This window comes from Octopus sinensis, linkage group LG13, assembly GCF_006345805.1.
Source record: "Octopus sinensis linkage group LG13, ASM634580v1, whole genome shotgun sequence".
Lineage (NCBI taxonomy): Eukaryota > Metazoa > Mollusca > Cephalopoda > Octopoda > Octopodidae > Octopus > Octopus sinensis.
The window spans coordinates 59789205-59806851 of record NC_043009.1 but is presented as its reverse complement, the minus strand read 5'-3'; the positions used below and the strand labels follow the sequence as shown (position 1 = coordinate 59806851).

Genomic DNA, 17647 nt, shown 5'->3' with positions numbered 1-17647 from the left:
TCCCACATATCCAATATTCCCCACCCTCAGCCTAACGCACACCCCGCCCTTGCTTTCCCCACTCTCGCCTCCCCCACATCCCAACACCACCACCCACACCATACATCACCACACCATACACATACACACACACATGTCAAGGTCACCAGCCCTCATCCACACACACACATACATACTCTCTTATACTCAAGCATGCCACCTTTGTTTTGGGATCACCACTACTTTATTATCTCCCCTTCTTCCTAGCTCTCCTGTGTGACCCCTCTGTCCGGCATTTGCCATGAGAGATCGCTAGCCACTATGTACTCTTTATTTTCTCTCCTTCTTTCTTTCTGTGGAAGAGCGTAGGCTTGAAACATTAAAGACTTCTTCACTTCCCAAGCATTAAACTAATATATGTTTGTTGTCTACACCACCTGTCTTCATCTTTTTTTTGTTAATTCTCCCTATATATATATATATTATATATATATATATATATATAAATATACATATATAGCAGTAAGAAATGGAGTGGATCAATAGGTGGTTCATCAACTTTTAGACATTATATTATGTTAACTTCTTTATTTATTTACTAAACCGATAATTACAATAATATACATACATATAACATTTTATGCTTTACATATAAGATATAAGATATAAAATATAGTAATTTATAAGGATACCAGTAATTATTATAAAATAACAAACATAAACATAAATTGGGAAAATATATATATATATATATTCCTATTTAACCACCTATCTACCTGCTAACTGTATGCTTGCATGGATACACACACATGCATACATGCATACATGCATACATGCATACATGCATACATACATACATACATACATACATACATACATACATGCACACATACATACATAGGTTGGTATATTGTTAGGTGAGTAGGAAAGTATGTAAGTATACAGATTGGTAGTTAGGTAGGTAGGTAGCAAGGTGGCTTTCTAAGTAGGCAAGTAGTTAGGTGGGAAAATTGCTTGGTAGTCAGGTAGGGAGGTAGAAAGGTTCATAGAAAAGTTATATAAATTTTTGTGTAGAAAAGTAAATACATACCATTATATATATATATAATGATTCCAATAATTTATATAAAGGTTTTTATAGTTGTATTCTTATCTTATATGTATTGAATTATAATGTATATATATGTATGTGATTAAGGTTGTCGTTTTTGTTAAATGAATAAATAAAGTCAACATTTTAATATCCTAAAGCTGATAAACCAACTAATGTGTTTCTCCATTTTTTATTTGTATTATACACACACACACACACACACACACACACACACATATATACACATATATATATTTATACACACACGCACACACACACACACACACACACACACATATGTATAAATATATATATACATGGAGGTGCAATGGCCCAGTGATTAGGGCAGTGGACTCGCGGTTGTAAGATTGCGGTTTCGATTCCCAGACCGGGCGTTGTGAGTGTTTATTGAGTGAAAACACCTAAAAGCACCACAAGGCTCCGGCAGGGGGTGGTGATCCCTGCTGTACTCTTTCGCCACTCTTTCTTCTGTTAGCCTGCTCGCTTAGCCAGCGGGGTGGCATCATTCGAAGGCTAAAACAATGCGAACGTATTGTGACCAGCGATGTGTAACTACATTTGATGGACTGGTTGGTCATGTGGTCACGTGATATATATATATATATACATATGCACACACACACATGTACATATATATATACATATATATGAGTGGCTGTATGGCAAGTAGCTTGCTTACGAACCACTTGGTTCCAGGTTCACTCCCATTGCGTGGCACCTTGGGGAAGTGTCTTCTACTATAGCCTGGAGCTGACCAAAAGCTTGTGAGGGGATTTGGTAGATGGAAACTGAAAGAAGCCTGCCGTATATATGTATATATGTATGTGTGTGTATATGCTTGTGTGTCTGTGTTTGTCCCCCCAACATCACTTGACAACCGATGCTGGTGTGTTTCTGTCCCCGTAACTTAGCAGTTCGGCAAAAGAGACCAATAGAATAAGTACTAGCCTTACAAAGAATAAGTCCTGGGGTCTCACTCCTACGCCTATTTATGCACTTATGTACAAAATATATTGACCTATTAAATTCTGTGTGTGTGTGTATATATATATATATATATATCCATATCCAAAGATAGTCTTTGATCATGACAGACATGTCAGTTCTTAACTCTTCTGTTATGTTGACAGTAAAACATGTTAAAATGTTTTATTTAAACAGGATTTAGAGATTTATTCTGTTGATTTTCTCTCTGTCCCAATTATCACATTGGCTGGATTTAAACCCCCAGTAAAAGCAGAACAACCAAGTGATAGAGTACTGAGACTTCAGTTTACAGCCTTACGTACCTACCCACCTACCAATCTACCTACCTACCCACCTACCTACATACCTACCTACCTACCTACCTTGTGTATAATATGCACCCTTTCTCTAACTTGAGTCAAGGACGTCTATATAACGTCCTTGGCCTGTAAAATTGTATACGGTAACATCCTTTATTATTATTGTATATATAACATAATGCAAACGTGTAGCATTTTTGTGCATTTTGTTTGCAGAAAATAACAGTAATAATGTTTAATAAATGTTGCTTACTGCAAGTTATGGATGATTCTTTTATGACTTCATTGCTTTCAGGCTTAGCTTAAGGCATTTTTTGCGCCCGACATCACATAATGCATCTGAATAAACATTGCCGGACAGCAAATAGAGACTCGGACATTGCTTAGAAAATAATTTTCATTTTTAACCTCGTATATAGTATGCACTAGGGATTTTGACCTCTAAATTTTGGGAAAAAAATGCAGATTATACTCAAGGATTTAGGCATAGCTTAAGGTATTTTCACACCTGACATCACAAAATGTGTCTGAATAAACATTGTCAGACAGCAAATAGAGACTCGGACATTGCTTAGAAAATAATTTTCATTTTTAACCTCGTATATAGTATGCACTAGGGATTTTGACCTCTAAATTTTGGGAAAAAAATGCAGATTTTACTCAAGGATTTAGGCATAGCTTAAGGTATTTTCACACCTGACATCACAAAATGTGTCTGAATAAACATTGTCAGACAGCAAATAGAGACTCGGACATTGCTTAGAAAATAATTTTCATTTTTAACCTCGTATACAGTATGCACCAGGGATTTTGATCTTTAAATTTTGCGGGGAAAAATGCAGATTATACTCAAGGATTTATGGTAGGTGTTGTTTAGTTCCAGGTCAATACTGATTTAATAGACCTGTAATCAAAAAATAAAACAATAAAACATTCCAGCCATGCTTTGTAAGGTTGTAAGAGGCGGCAGATTTTGCTGTTAGATGCCTTCCTTCATTGGTTCAATATAATAATTAGTTGCTGTACCATAATAATTAATTAGTGCTAAATTCAGTGAAAATTTTTGTTGTTAACTGTTTTAGATGTGGTTCTAGTGACCTCTATTTGATGACCAGTAGCATGAATGTAATTGTGTAGGTGGTCATCCTCGGTCCAGAATGACCTATGTCATTAGCCAGTTAATGTTGTTTAGCTTTGGCTAAACGTTGACTGAGTAGGCCTTGTGTTCAAAGGTATTCCTGCAATGACCATCCCATATGCAAGGAACCAAAGACACCTTTATCAAAGGTGTCATTTTTTTCTCTTAGATGATAGAGTGCAATTTGAGAGAGATTTAGTTGCTATTTTTAGTGGATCAGCCACCACATAGAGATTCCCTAATTGATGTATTCTTTTATTCTTTGACTGTAGCCATGATGGAGCACCACCTCTAGTCCAGCAAATTGACTCCAGGACTTAATCTTTGTAAGCCTAGTACTTATTCTATCGGTCTCTTTTGCCAAACCGCTAAGTTATGGAGACATAAACACACCAGCCTTGGTTGTCAAGCAATGGTGGGGGGCAGGGACAAAAACAAACATAAACACAAATACATACATATATATATGACAGGCTTCTTTCAGTTTTCGTCTACCAAATCCATTTACAAGGCTTTGGTCTCTGTATCAGTTATGGTTTCTTGTGATAAATCATTATCTTCTGACAGACGTTCTAGCCATGACCATTCTACCTTTTCTTGGGCAGAGCAGAAAATTGAGTCATCTTACATATTCAACACATTTTAGTGAAGATCATGTGTGATTTGACTGTTATTTCTAGCAGGCCGAGAGATTGTATAGAGGGTCCCTCATTGAGATGCATAGTATTTTGTTGCCTTAGTCAACCCAAGATCTATGATGGAAGATGTTCCAGCTATGGCCATCACACCTCTTTATATATGTAAGACTATAGGCGCAGGAGTGGCTGTGTGGTAAGTAGCTTGCTTATGAACCACATGGTTCCGGGTTCAGTCCCACTGCGTGGTACCTTGGGCAAGTGTCTTCTACTATAAACTCGGGCTGACCACAGCCTTGTGAGTGGATTTTGTAGATGGAAACTGAAAGAAGCCCGTCGTATATATGTATATATATATATGTATGTGTGTTGTGTGTCTGTGCTTGTCCCCCCAACATCGCTTGACAACCGATGCTGGTGTATTTACGTCCCTGTAACTTAGTGGTTCAGCAAAAGAGACCGATAAAATAAGTACCAGGCTTACAAAGAATAAGTCCAGGGGGTGATTTGCTCGACTAAAGGCAGTGCTCCAGCATTGGCCACAGTCAAATGACTGAAACAAGTAAAAGAGTATCCTTCCTTATTTGAGGAAGATTTGGCTGCTATTTCCAGCAAGCTGAGACACATTTTAATCGTCAAACTGCAAACAGCTGAATCAAAAATAGGTGACCAAGGACAGAAAGCCTCTAAAAAGTTGCTCAATATGTTAGAAATAACTGCAAATTCTTCCTCTAATTATGCCCTATTGTCTTAGATAAATGAAGGATACAGTGTATAAACAGGCAGAAAGTCTTTGATCATAAATCTTCGAATCCAAACCACGTTTCCTTAAGTTTTTCAAATTGCTAATATTCATCTCTTTTACTTGTTTCAGTCATTTGACTGCGGCCGTGCTGGAGCACCGCCTTTAGTCGAGCAAATCGACCCCAGGACTTATTCTTTGTAAGCCTAGTACTTATTCTATCGGTCTCTTTTTGCCGAACTGCTAAGTTAAGGGGACGTAAACACACCAGCATCGGTTGTCAAGCGATAGTGGGGGAACAAGCACAGACACACAAACATAAACACATAGATATATATATACATATATACGACAGGCTTCTTTCAGTTTCCATCTACCAAATTCACTCACAAGGCTTTGGTCGACCCGAGGCTATAGTAGAAGACAGTTGCCTAAGGTGCTATGCAGTGGGACTGAACCCGGAACCATGTGGTTAGTAAGCAAGCTACTTACCACACAGCCAGAAGTGTTAATGTTTTTTAGTAACAGGGCAGAATTTGAACTCAGAATGTACAGAGACAAAATAGATACCACAAGCTGATACTCTAAAAATTTTGCCAATCCACCACCACCACCAACATCACCATTGATTGGAACTTTTGGGGACTGGAACCCAAAAGGATCTAAGTTAAAGTTGACCATAGCAGGATTTGAATTTTGAGAGCAGAAATTCCATGCTTCCTGATATTCGCCAACCCTACTCTTGACATGCTTGTGATCCCTTTCCTTTCATTTTTTCTGTAGGGTCTTTTAACTTTTCTCTTTTTGTGTGTGTGTGTGTTTTTGTGTTTTATCCTGTGTCCTGTATCAAGTACTTTTGGCTTTCATTGCTGTCATGCTTGACTTACTGTGGCTTTCTGTCCCCTTTTTTATTCATTTCTGCCTTGACAAATTTCGTCCAACCCATGCACACATGGAAAAGTGGACGTGATGACCATGACGACGATGATGATGATAACGACGGAGATGATGAGGACGATGACAATGAGGATAATGATACTGATGACGACAACGCGATTGGCTGGCAATAGCTGTAACTTAGGGAGTTACAAAATCTTAATCTAATTCTGGTTATGCATTCTGCTCCTCATGAGAACTCAGACAGACCAGCATCCTTGAAATTTTCCCTGACAAACTGTTATATTTAACGTTATATATGATGTCACTCTATTGGTTAATGTTATGGGTCAGTCTTTTGGTAGTTACATCTTGATTTTTTTTGCTATATTACAGGTGTGATGCTGGTAGCCAACATTGGTGACCAAGAGGGCGACTTGAAACTCTCACTCATTGGTTCCTTTCTTGGAGTTCCTTTCTATTGGAACAATCCAACCCAAATCATATACTCTTCGCTGATTTCTACGGCTCTTCTCAACTACAAGGGCAACAAATGGACCAAAACAACACCTCGTCCTTCTCGGACCAGTTGCCCGAAACGAACTTTAAGAATAACAATATTCTGCTCTATCTACCTTACATTGTGGGTCTCGGTTATTTGTCACAATGCTACGGTCACAAACATCAACGGAGAAGAGCGAAAATTGTCCGAAGTAATCTCTACGTTTTTCGCGTCACCAGCATGGGAAGAAACGAAAGAATCGATCTGGTTTCTCTTTGAGTATGGTACACAATACGGTTGGTACAATCTGGCTGAAGCTGTATGGAAGATATTTGACTCCGACGGCATGCACAATGCTTACAAGGTATTCCTCTCTTCAATGTGTGTGTGTATGTGTATGTGTATCATTGTGTGTGTGTGTGTGTAGTTGTGTGTATGTGTGTGTGTAGTGTGTGAGAAAGCTTCTATCTACATACAAATATGCATAGAAAAGTCAAGGTAGAAAATGCTAAAATAATTTTATAAAAAAACATTTCAGTACCAGTTTCAGTCATTGAGACTTTTTCAACTCTAAGTATGGAAAACATTTAAATTTGGGAAAAATTAAAAGGAAAGTTTTTTAAAAAGAATATTTGCATAGTATTCAAATACAAGAGGCATTTTCCTTGTTTCTGTCTGTCTCTGTCTCTTTGTTTACTTTGTGGGTTCGAGGTCGTTGTGAATTCTTGGCGGAGAAGAAGAAGAAGAAGAAGAAGAAGAAGACCATTTAACATCCTACTACTATCATACTACCTACATTCCTTCTTATTCTCCCTTCTCTTTCTCCTTCTTCTTCTTGGTTTTCTTCCTCTTTGCCACCTCCTTCCTAACTTTACCACTAGATGTCTTTACACAAATTTTATAAGCAAAACATTTAAAAGGCGCAGGAATGGCTGTGTGGTAAGTAGCTTGTTTACCAGCCACATGGTTCCGGGTTCAGTCCCACTGCGTGGCGCCTTGGGCAAATGTCTTCTACTATAGCCTCGGGCTGACCAAAGCCTTGTGAGTGGATTTGGTAGATGGAAACTGAAAGAAGCCCATCGTATATATGTATATATATATATATATATATATGTGTGTGCGCGTGTATGTTTGTGTGTCTGTGTTTATCCCCATAGCATTGATTGACAACCGATGCTGGTGTGTTTATGTCCCCGTCACTAAGTGGTTCGGCAAAAGAGACCAATAGAATAAGTACTGGGCTTACAAAGAATAAGTCCCGGGGTCGAGTTGCTCGATTAAAGGTGGTGCTCCAGCATGGCCACAGTCAAATGACTGAAACAAGTAAAAGAGTAAAAGAGAAAGAGATGTCTCAAGAATTCAATCACTACTACCATCCACAACGGGTCACTTTCAGGGCACTTGACCATTTAACATACTACTATCATGGCACTCATTCATTCTTCTTCTTCTTCTTGCCTCTTGTATTTGAATACTATGCAAATATTCTTTTAAAATAACTTTTCTTTTAATTTTTCCCAAATTTAATTGTTTTCCATACTTACTGTTGAAAAAGTCTCAATGACTGAAACTGGTACTAAAATGTTTTTTATAAAATTATTTTAGCATTTTCTACCTTGACTTTTCTTTCCATCGCCTGGCCCCGTGCCGGTGACACGTAAAAGCACCGTCTGTTCGTGGCCGTTTGCCAGCTCCGTCTGGCCCCGTGTCGGTGGCACATAAAAGCACCGTCCGTTCGTGTCCGTTGCCAGCCTTGGCTGGCCCCCGTGCCGGTGACACGTAAAAGCACCGTCCGTTCGTGGCCGTTTGCCAGCTCTGTCTGGCCCCGTGTCCGTGGCACGTAAAAGCACCATCCGTTCGTGTTCGTTGCCAGCCTCGGCTGGCCTCCGTGCAGGTGACACGTAAAAGCACCGTCCGTTCGTGGCCGTTTGCCAGCTCTGTCTGGCCCCGTGTCCGTGGCACGTAAAAGCACCATCCGTTCGTGTTCGTAGCCAGCCTCGGCTGGCCCCCGTGCAGGTGACACGTAAAAGCACCGTCCGTTCGTGGCCGTTTGCCAGCTCTGTCTGGCTCCGTATCGGTGGCACGTAAAAGCACCATCCGTTCGTGTCCGTTGCCAGCATTGCCTGGCCCCGTGCCGGTGACACGTAAAAACACCATCCGTTCGTGGCCGTTCGCCAGCTCTGTCTGGCACCTGTGCAGGTGGCACGTAAAAAACACCCACTACACTCGCGGAGTGGTTGGCGTTAGGAAGGGCATCCAGCCGTAGAAACACTGCCAAATCTGACTGGGCCTGATGAAGCCTTCCGGCTTCACAGAACCCAGTTAAACCGTCCAACCCATGCTAGCATGGAAAACGGACGCTAAATGATGATGATGATGTGATGATGATGATATATATCAACTCATTTGTTCCTTTTCAACCTTCTACATATATATACACACACACACACACACACACACACATATATATATATATATATATACATATATGTGTGTGTGTGTGAAAAACCTCATAAGAGAAAAAAATCCACCAATTTTTTCACTTAAATATATTTATTTATAATATATAGAGGGCATTACTATACATAAATGCCACATGCTAGGAGGGACTCTTAAAGTCAAAACTACCAAAATTAATTTGGTCGTTTTGGTAGTTTTAACTTTAAGAGTCCCTCCTAGCGTGTGGAATATAATATAAATATGTATATATGTGTGTGTGTATAACTCGCAAGACAATACCCTTCAAATGAGGCAGTACACATATGTACAGCCTCATTTGAAGGGTCTTGTCGAAATAATCGAACTCCAGCGTGGCCACAGTCAAGTGTTAATTCACTCTTTTATTAGTTACAGTCGAATATCCGTTTAAATAATATAGTCCACCTTGACTCACCAAAATCATGAGGCATTTTTTGAAGGTATTCAGACTCAGAATGCAAGATACCTCTCCTTCTAAAAGGACTCCAGCCGATCGCATTGTTCTCCCCAAAGGTGTGTCAAAGGTGAAATGAAGTGTTTTATCCAACTATACAAAATGCTTTCGACCCGGTAATCGAATCCATGACCTAATGATCGTGAGCCTAGCATCCCTAATCAGCTGGTCATTGGACGACGATGAGACACAGCATAATCTCCACTGCTGGAATAGCATATCGTATTTCAGCAAAATATTACTTGAAAATATGCCAGGTCAGGGCTGTAGCGAAGCAGATCAACCACACGTGACACGTACACATTTATATAAACAGTAGCACCACAGTTTTTGAACAACTCTGATCATGATTAAATTGTGCGCTTTATATATATGTATGTATATATATATATATATATATATATATATATATATATATATATAATATATATATATATATATATATATATATATATAAACAATTGCAGGGTGGAAGGTGTTTGTAAGCCATTTAAGAAACACACAAAAGCCGTTCGATTCACTTCAACATTAAGTTTAATTTGTCAAAATATTTTCGTCACTATAAGACCGCGACCTGTTCTTGTCAGTGAACAGGTCGCGGTCTTATAGCGACGAAAATATTTTGACAAATTAAACTTAAATGTTGAAGTGAATCGAATGGCTTTTGTGTGTTTCTTAAATGGCTTACAAACACCTTCCACCCTGCAATTGTTTATATATATATATGTATATATATAATATATATATATAATATATATATATATATATGTGTGTGTGTGTGTGTGTGTGTGTGTGTGTGTGCATATATACATATAGATAGATAGATAGATAGATAGATAGATAGATAGATAGATAGATAAAGCACAAATTATTTGTGATCAGAGTCGTTCATAAACCGAAGTTCTACTGTATAAGAACGGAGATGACAAAGGAATAATGCTATTATCTTATAAGTATGTATCTGTGTCACAGATACACGCCTATAAGATAATCGTTTTATTACATATTGCACAAAGGCAGAATGAGTACAAAGTGGGGGTGTGTACAATACATTATATAACGGAAGTATAGAAAATAGTAAGATAGTTATGTTGCAGTATGTTATAGCATTATTCATGATTTATATTTTTGCTCGGAAGGTTAAGTCTAGCTGCTATTTCTAGCAGGCTGAGCACCTTGACTGTACGGTGGTTCATTTCTTCAATTCTGTCTTTTATTACATATACAACACGTATGTATATTATTTATGAGTAATAATATAAATCCTAAACAATAGACATGATTCTTTCCTAATATAGGTTTTTACAAAAGAAAGAATAAAAAAATGCGGAAAGGAAGTATAGAAAAAAAAAAGAAAAAGAAAAAGAAAGGGTGAACCAATAGTCATAAAGATTCCAAAACATCTATATATATAAAACTGTAGTTGTGTGAGTGTCTGTCCCCTTCGATTTAGATTCCTAACTACTCCCACATTTTGCGGTGCAGTTTGACCAAATTCGGGTATCTTATAGTCGTGATTCATATCGAGCCCGTCTGAGTATTAGCGCGCGTCTACGATGAGTCTACGATTTAAAAAATAATTTAACATCATTTTTCATTCCATTTTAATGCATAATTTTTCGTGTGTCGATGGCGGCGGAGTTGGCGTCCACGCTCACAGCTGCACCTGTTTGCTTCTCCCCCTTCTTCCCTCCCTCGTGAAGCTGTGGGGAAGGGAGTGTAAGGAAATCAACGTCGTAAAGCGTTGTCAAGGAGAAATGGCTAAGAAAGCCCGAATTGGCATCTACAAGGGAAGTAACTCTCTAAAAAATGCTTATATAGTTATTTCCCTTACAAACCGAGCAACGCCGGGTGATACTGCTAGTTTTATATAAGAGACCGATCAGCTAACTTGTTAAATATGCCCTGATCGAAACGACTTTTACAAATTTAGCTGACTGATCGATGGATCGAGCGATCAATCAAACGATCTATTATTTACTTGGTTACATGGACCCGGCCATTGAAACCGTTCAATGGCGTATGTGTTCCCAGCTGGACAGGACGCCAGTCCATCGCAGCGTTACTCATTTTTGTCAGCTGAGTGGACTGGAGCAACGTGAAATGAAGTGCTTTGCTCAAGAACACAACGCGTCGCCCGGTCCAGGAATCGAAACCACAATCTTACGATCATGATGCTGACACCCTAACCACTAAGATACGCGCCTCCACACATGGTAAATTACTTAGCTGATAATGATAGAAGTGAAATAGTACCATTCACACCAAGAATGTTGTAAATATAGAAACGTGAATAGTGAACAACGATTTAAAAAGAAAAAAAAAAACTTAAGTATGACATGGGAGACAACTCTAAACTAAAGAATGTTTTGTAAAATGTTTCTTTGAATACAATCAAGTCCCAAATTAATTAAAAATGGATAAACAACTAAGTCAAACGTGTTAAGAAGCATTATACGCTAGTATAAAACAGCAAAAAAAATAATAAATGGATGAAATATTTCAAAGTTTAGAAGTACAGTCATGTTCAAATCACAATTCAACTCGAATAAATTCATGTGGTAAGAGTTGTCTATTCTTCGAGAAAGATTCATCACTTAGTTATCTCCCATTACTTTTTTAATTTTTAATTTCAACTCTGACGTTTAGAGATTTCTATCTTTTAGAAGACGTAAAATCAAGAACCAGTGAACTACCAGAAATTAGATAATCACATCTAACCACTCTAAAAATATGTGCCCATCTGCCTTTGTTTCGAGCTGGGGGGTGGGGAATCCTCGACTTCAGTTGATTTATCCGACTTTATGTCGATCTCTGTGTACCTTTCAAAGTTTAAGAACTAAAACACACACACACACACACACACACACACACACACACACACACACACAACACACACACACACACACACACACACATATATATATATATTTATATATGTATATATATATATATATATATATATTATATATGTATGTATGTGTGTGTGTGTGTCTGTGTGTGTGGAGGCACAATGACCCAGTGGTTAAGGCAGCGGACTCGCAGTTGTAGGATCGAGGTTTCGACTCCCAGACCGGGCGTTGTGAGTGTTTATTGAGCGAAAACACCTAAAGTTCCTCGAAGCTCCGACAGGGGGTGGTGGCGATCCCTGCTGTACTCTTTTGCCACAACTTTCTCTCTTTCTTCTGTTGGCCTGCTCGCTTAGCCAGCGGGATGGCGTCACTTGAAAGCTAAAACAATGCGAAGCACATTATGACCAGCGATGTGTAGCAACATCTGATAGCCTAGTCGGTCACAGTGATCACACTGATATATATATATACAAACACACGCACACGTACACACACATACACACACATGTATACATGCACACATCCATACATGTCTATATACTTGCTTATTTATTTATTTTTTTCTTTTGGAACAGGTACTTGGTTTACATCATAACGCCTCTTTGCAAGAAATCAAAAGCAGTTACAGAAAACTGGTCAAGGAATGGCACCCTGACAGACACCAAGACCCCAAAATGAAGGAAATTGCTAGTAAACAATTCATTACCATTCAAAGTGCCTACATCACACTCACAAAGGATAAATCTAGCAGAAGTGTCTAAATATTCTTAGATTATTAGTAAGCTTATAAGATACATGACTTCTGGGAAATGTTGATGTGGCCCTCATTTTGGTGGGCCTGGGGTTATAGCAGAAGAAACTTGTCCAAGGTGCCACTCAATGTGACAGAATCCGGAACTATGTGGTTGGGAAGCAAGCTTCTTACCACAGAGCTACACACAACCCAACACACACACACACATATATATATATATTTATATATGTATATATATATATATATATATATATATATATGTATGTATGTGTGTGTGTGTCTGTGTGTGTGGAGGCACAATGACCCAGTGGTTAAGGCAGCGGACTCGCAGTTGTAGGATCGAGGTTTCGACTCCCAGACCGGGCGTTGTGAGTGTTTATTGAGCGAAAACACCTAAAGTTCCTCGAGGCTCCGGCAGGGGGTGGTGGCGATCCCTGCTGTACTCTTTTGCCACAACTTTCTCTCTTTCTTCTGTTGGCCTGCTCGCTTAGCCAGCGGGATGGCGTCACTTGAAAGCTAAAACAATGCGAAGCACATTATGACCAGCGATGTGTAGCAACATCTGATAGCCTAGTCGGTCACAGTGATCACACTGATATATATATATATACAAACACACGCACACGTACACACACATACACACACATGTATACATGCACACATCCATACATGTCTATATACTTGCTTATTTATTTATTTTTTTTCTTTTGGAACAGGTACTTGGTTTACATCATAACGCCTCTTTGCAAGAAATCAAAAGCAGTTACAGAAAACTGGTCAAGGAATGGCACCCTGACAGACACCAAGACCCCAAAATGAAGGAAATTGCTAGTAAACAATTCATTACCATTCAAAGTGCCTACATCACACTCACAAAGGATAAATCTAGCAGAAGTGTCTAAATATTCTTAGAATTATTAGTAAGCTTATAAGATACATGACTTCTGGGAAATGTTGATGTGGCCCTCATTTTGGTGGGCCTGGGGTTATAGCAGAAGAAACTTGTCCAAGGTGCCACTCAATGTGACAGAATCCGGAACTATGTGGTTGGGAAGCAAGCTTCTTACCACAGAGCTACACACAACCCAACACACACACACATATAAACATACACATGCATATACACACACATGTACACATACATACAGATATATATATACACACATGCACACACGCACATATACATGCTCGCATACACACACACATACACACACAACACGCACATACATATACATGCACATGCACACACACATATATACACACATATATACATGCACATATACACACACACATATAAACACACACACATACATATACATGCATATGCACACATACATAACACATGCATACATATACATGTGCATATACATACATATATGTAAGAGGTAAGAGAGTGTGAAGGTTTTACTCTGATGTACTTTCTAATTTTACACCTGTGCACAGGAGGACCCTTGTAGGCCCCTCCTCCTCACCTGTAGATGCAGTCTTAACACTTCTGCTGTGGAGGGCAAATCTTCTTAAATACAGCAAGGCACCAAGTTTCTCAGTTCTTTGTCATCTTGTCAGTATTCTAAGGTCACCTTTCAGTACTTCATCCCATGTCTTCCTGGATCTCCATCTTCCACAAGTTCCATCCACTTGGAGAGATCGGTACTTCTTTATGGAGCTGTTGGCATCCATCTGCATCACATAACCAAACCAGCACACTGCATCTAATTCCTTTTATGCTTAACTTCTTTCTCAAACACTAGCTCTCTGTTGCACAAGTACATTTGTATTAAATAATAATAAGCAGGTGACTAACCCCTATCCTACCTTACTAAATCATTATTAATTTGTTATGCTAGTTGTGTTCCCTTTATTCTTAATTTTATCCTCATTTTCAAAAATATTTTCTGCATCAAAACTCACACCAAGGTATACTTCCTCTTTGACCTTCTGTCATATATATAATGTATGTATCAATATATAAATATCATACACACACACATATATATAAAACCATATACATACATATATACATGAGATATACATGTATAATGTGTGCCTGTGTATTTACCAGTCAAGAACCTAAAATCTACCAAACGAACTATACTCTTCCACATTTGTGGCCTCATACCAAAGTCAGAAAACATTATTGTCAATAATAATAATAATAATAATGATAATAATAATAATAAATCAAATATTTTCCCCATTTTTATTAAACCAATATTTTTTCCTTTTTTATTTCATCATTTCTTTTCATTTTCTTAAAAAGAAGAAAATATTTATTTCACCGAAATACTGTTTGATTTTGAGTTCAATTCCAGATGAAATCAATCTTGTCGATCAATCCATCAGGGTCGCTATAACATCAGTATTGGTCATGAGGATGTATTGTTGATTCACTTGCTTAAGATTAATTGACTATTATACCTTACCATTTGAGGGTTAATACTGTGAAGTGAAGTGGCTGTAACGTGGTATTGAAACTATGATACTGTTTTGGTTTTCTGAGGACGTTTACCTGTGTTTAGTGGTGACTACCACCATAGAAACACTTTGTGGTTTCTAGAGATAGTATCAAGAAAATCTTTTTCAAATCACACCTGACCATAAGAGAAAAAAATTAATGTCTGAAAAAAAAAGAAAGAAAATGAAAGAAAAACTGCAAGCTTGGTTGTGTGGTTAAGAAGCTTGCTTTGTAATCACTTGGTTTCTGGTTCAGTCCCACTGTGCAGCACTTTGAATCAAGAGTCCTCTACTATATCCTCAGGTTAATCAATATTCTTTTACTCTTTTACTTGTTTCAGTCATTTGACTGTGGCCACGCTGGAGCACCGCTTTTAGTCGAACAAATCGACCCCCGGGACTTATTCTTTGTAAGCCCAGTACTTATTCAATTGGTCTCTCTTGCCGAACCGCTAAGTGACGGGGACATAAACACACCAGCATCGGTTGTCAAGCAATGCTAGGGGGACAAACACAGACACACAAACATACACACACATATATATATACATATATATGATGGGCTTCTTTGAGTTTCCATCTACCAAATCCACTCACAAGGCTTTGGTCGGCCCGAGGCTATAGTAGAAGACACTTGCCCAAGATGCCACACAGTGGGACTGAACCCGGAACCATGTGGTTTGTAAGCAAGCTACTTACCACAAAGCCACTCCTGCACCTATGTTGAGAATTACTTTGCAGATGGAAACTGTGTAAATATTGGGTTAAAAAAAACTTTGGATGAGAAAAGTCAGAGATTCTATTTGATTTGAGCTTCACTGTTCAAATATATATATATGTATATTATAGTGGGACAGGCCAGTTTATGGGGTTACCCAGGGCTTATCACTCACAAGATATGCCATGTGGCATATCTTCAGACCCCAAACACTGATGGTCTGAGACCTCTATAAAATAAGGAGGAGGAAAAGCCTCGTTTTAAAGGGTAAAACCCTAGGTGATTATCTCCCTTTGCCATTGGAATCCCTTTTTGGAATCTACATGGCAGCACCACAGCTGGAAGCCAATAACCAAAGCTGAAGGGAGACAATCGCTTACCTTCGTGGTGCTTTGGTGACCACCAAGATGGCAGCACAGCTGAAGATCAATGGACAATTGCAAAGGGAGATAATCACCTATGGTTTTACCCTTAAAAACGAGGCTTTTATCCCTCCAATTTTTAAAGAGGTATTAGGCCATTAGTGTTTGGGGTCTGAAGATATGCCATAAGGCTAAACCCCTTATGAGCGAGAAACCACTGGAATTGGATAAAAACCACAGTGCATATTACATAGTGAACTTTATATTGTTCCACTTACAAATAATATTTGCAAGGTGTATGTTAGTCAGTTGCTTTATTTATTTGAATACTCTAGCATTTAGAGATGGCATTTTGACATTTACTAGCATAACCAGGTGTACCAAAAATTATTGGTACAAATGTGTATTTATAATCAGGATAGAAATGTTTATGTTTCGAAACAGCTGTATGCAAATATTATCTTAAGCATCTTGCTATGCAACCACACGGTTCTGGGTTCAGTCTCACTGTATGCCACTGTAGGCAAGTGTCTTCTGTAATAGTTCTGGGCCCCTCAAAGCCTTGTGAGTGGATTTTGAAGACAGAACTGAAAGGAATCCAGTGAGATGTGTTTGAACTTTCTTGTTTTAACAAAGTGTGGAGGCGCAATGGCCCAGTGGTTAGGGCAGCGGACTCGCGGTCGTAGGATCGCGGTTTCGATTCCCAGACCGGGTGTTGTGAGTGTTTATTGAGCGAAAACACCTAAAGCTCCACGAGGCTCCGGCAGGGGATGGTGGTGATCCCTGCTGTACTCTTTCACCACAACTTTCTCTCACTCTTACTTCCTGTTTCTGTTGTACCTGTATTTCAAAGGGCCGGCCTTGTCACTCTCTGTGTCACGCTGAATATCCCCGAGAACTACGTTAAGGGTACACGTGTCTGTGGAGTGCTCAGCCACTTACACGTTAATTTCACGAGCAGGCTGTTCCGTTGATTCGGATCAACCGGAACCCTCATCGTCGTAACCGACGGAGTGCTTCCATTTCCATTTAACAAAGTGTGGAAGTGATAAAGTAGCGCCACCTACTTTCTTAATCTTCCTTCCAAACGTATTTGGTGATGGGAATATATTAGCTTGCCTGGAAACAAGTGAGGATTGGCGACAGGAAGGGCATCCAGTTGTAGAATATCTGCCTCAATGAATGTCTTCTGATGCATGCAAACATGGAAGAGTGGAAATTAACACAATGATGGTAAATGATGATCATCAGCGTGGTTTTAAACAATGCTCACATCTGTAAAGCAGTTGGTTTCTACGACTGT

At 38.9% G+C, this 17647-nt stretch overlaps 2 protein-coding genes across 2 annotated transcripts in view; one reads left to right on the top strand and one right to left on the bottom strand.

Moving 5' to 3' along the window:
- LOC115218651 (dnaJ homolog subfamily C member 22) overlaps positions 1 to 12822 on the top strand; it is an 18836-nt gene extending 6014 nt beyond the window's left edge. The window contains exons 2-3 of the mRNA XM_029788572.2: positions 6167 to 6636; positions 12632 to 12822. Of these exons, the coding sequence (XP_029644432.1) occupies positions 6167 to 6636; positions 12632 to 12817 (656 nt within the window). The 3' untranslated portion in view covers positions 12818 to 12822. The remainder of the gene's footprint in view (positions 1 to 6166; positions 6637 to 12631) is intronic.
- A 249-nt stretch (positions 12823 to 13071) lies between these two features.
- LOC115218656 (protocadherin Fat 1) overlaps positions 13072 to 17647 on the bottom strand; it is a 185814-nt gene continuing 181238 nt past the window's right edge. The window contains exon 37 of the transcript XR_005001715.1: positions 13072 to 13090. The gene's annotated coding sequence lies outside the window, so the exon portion shown is untranslated. The remainder of the gene's footprint in view (positions 13091 to 17647) is intronic.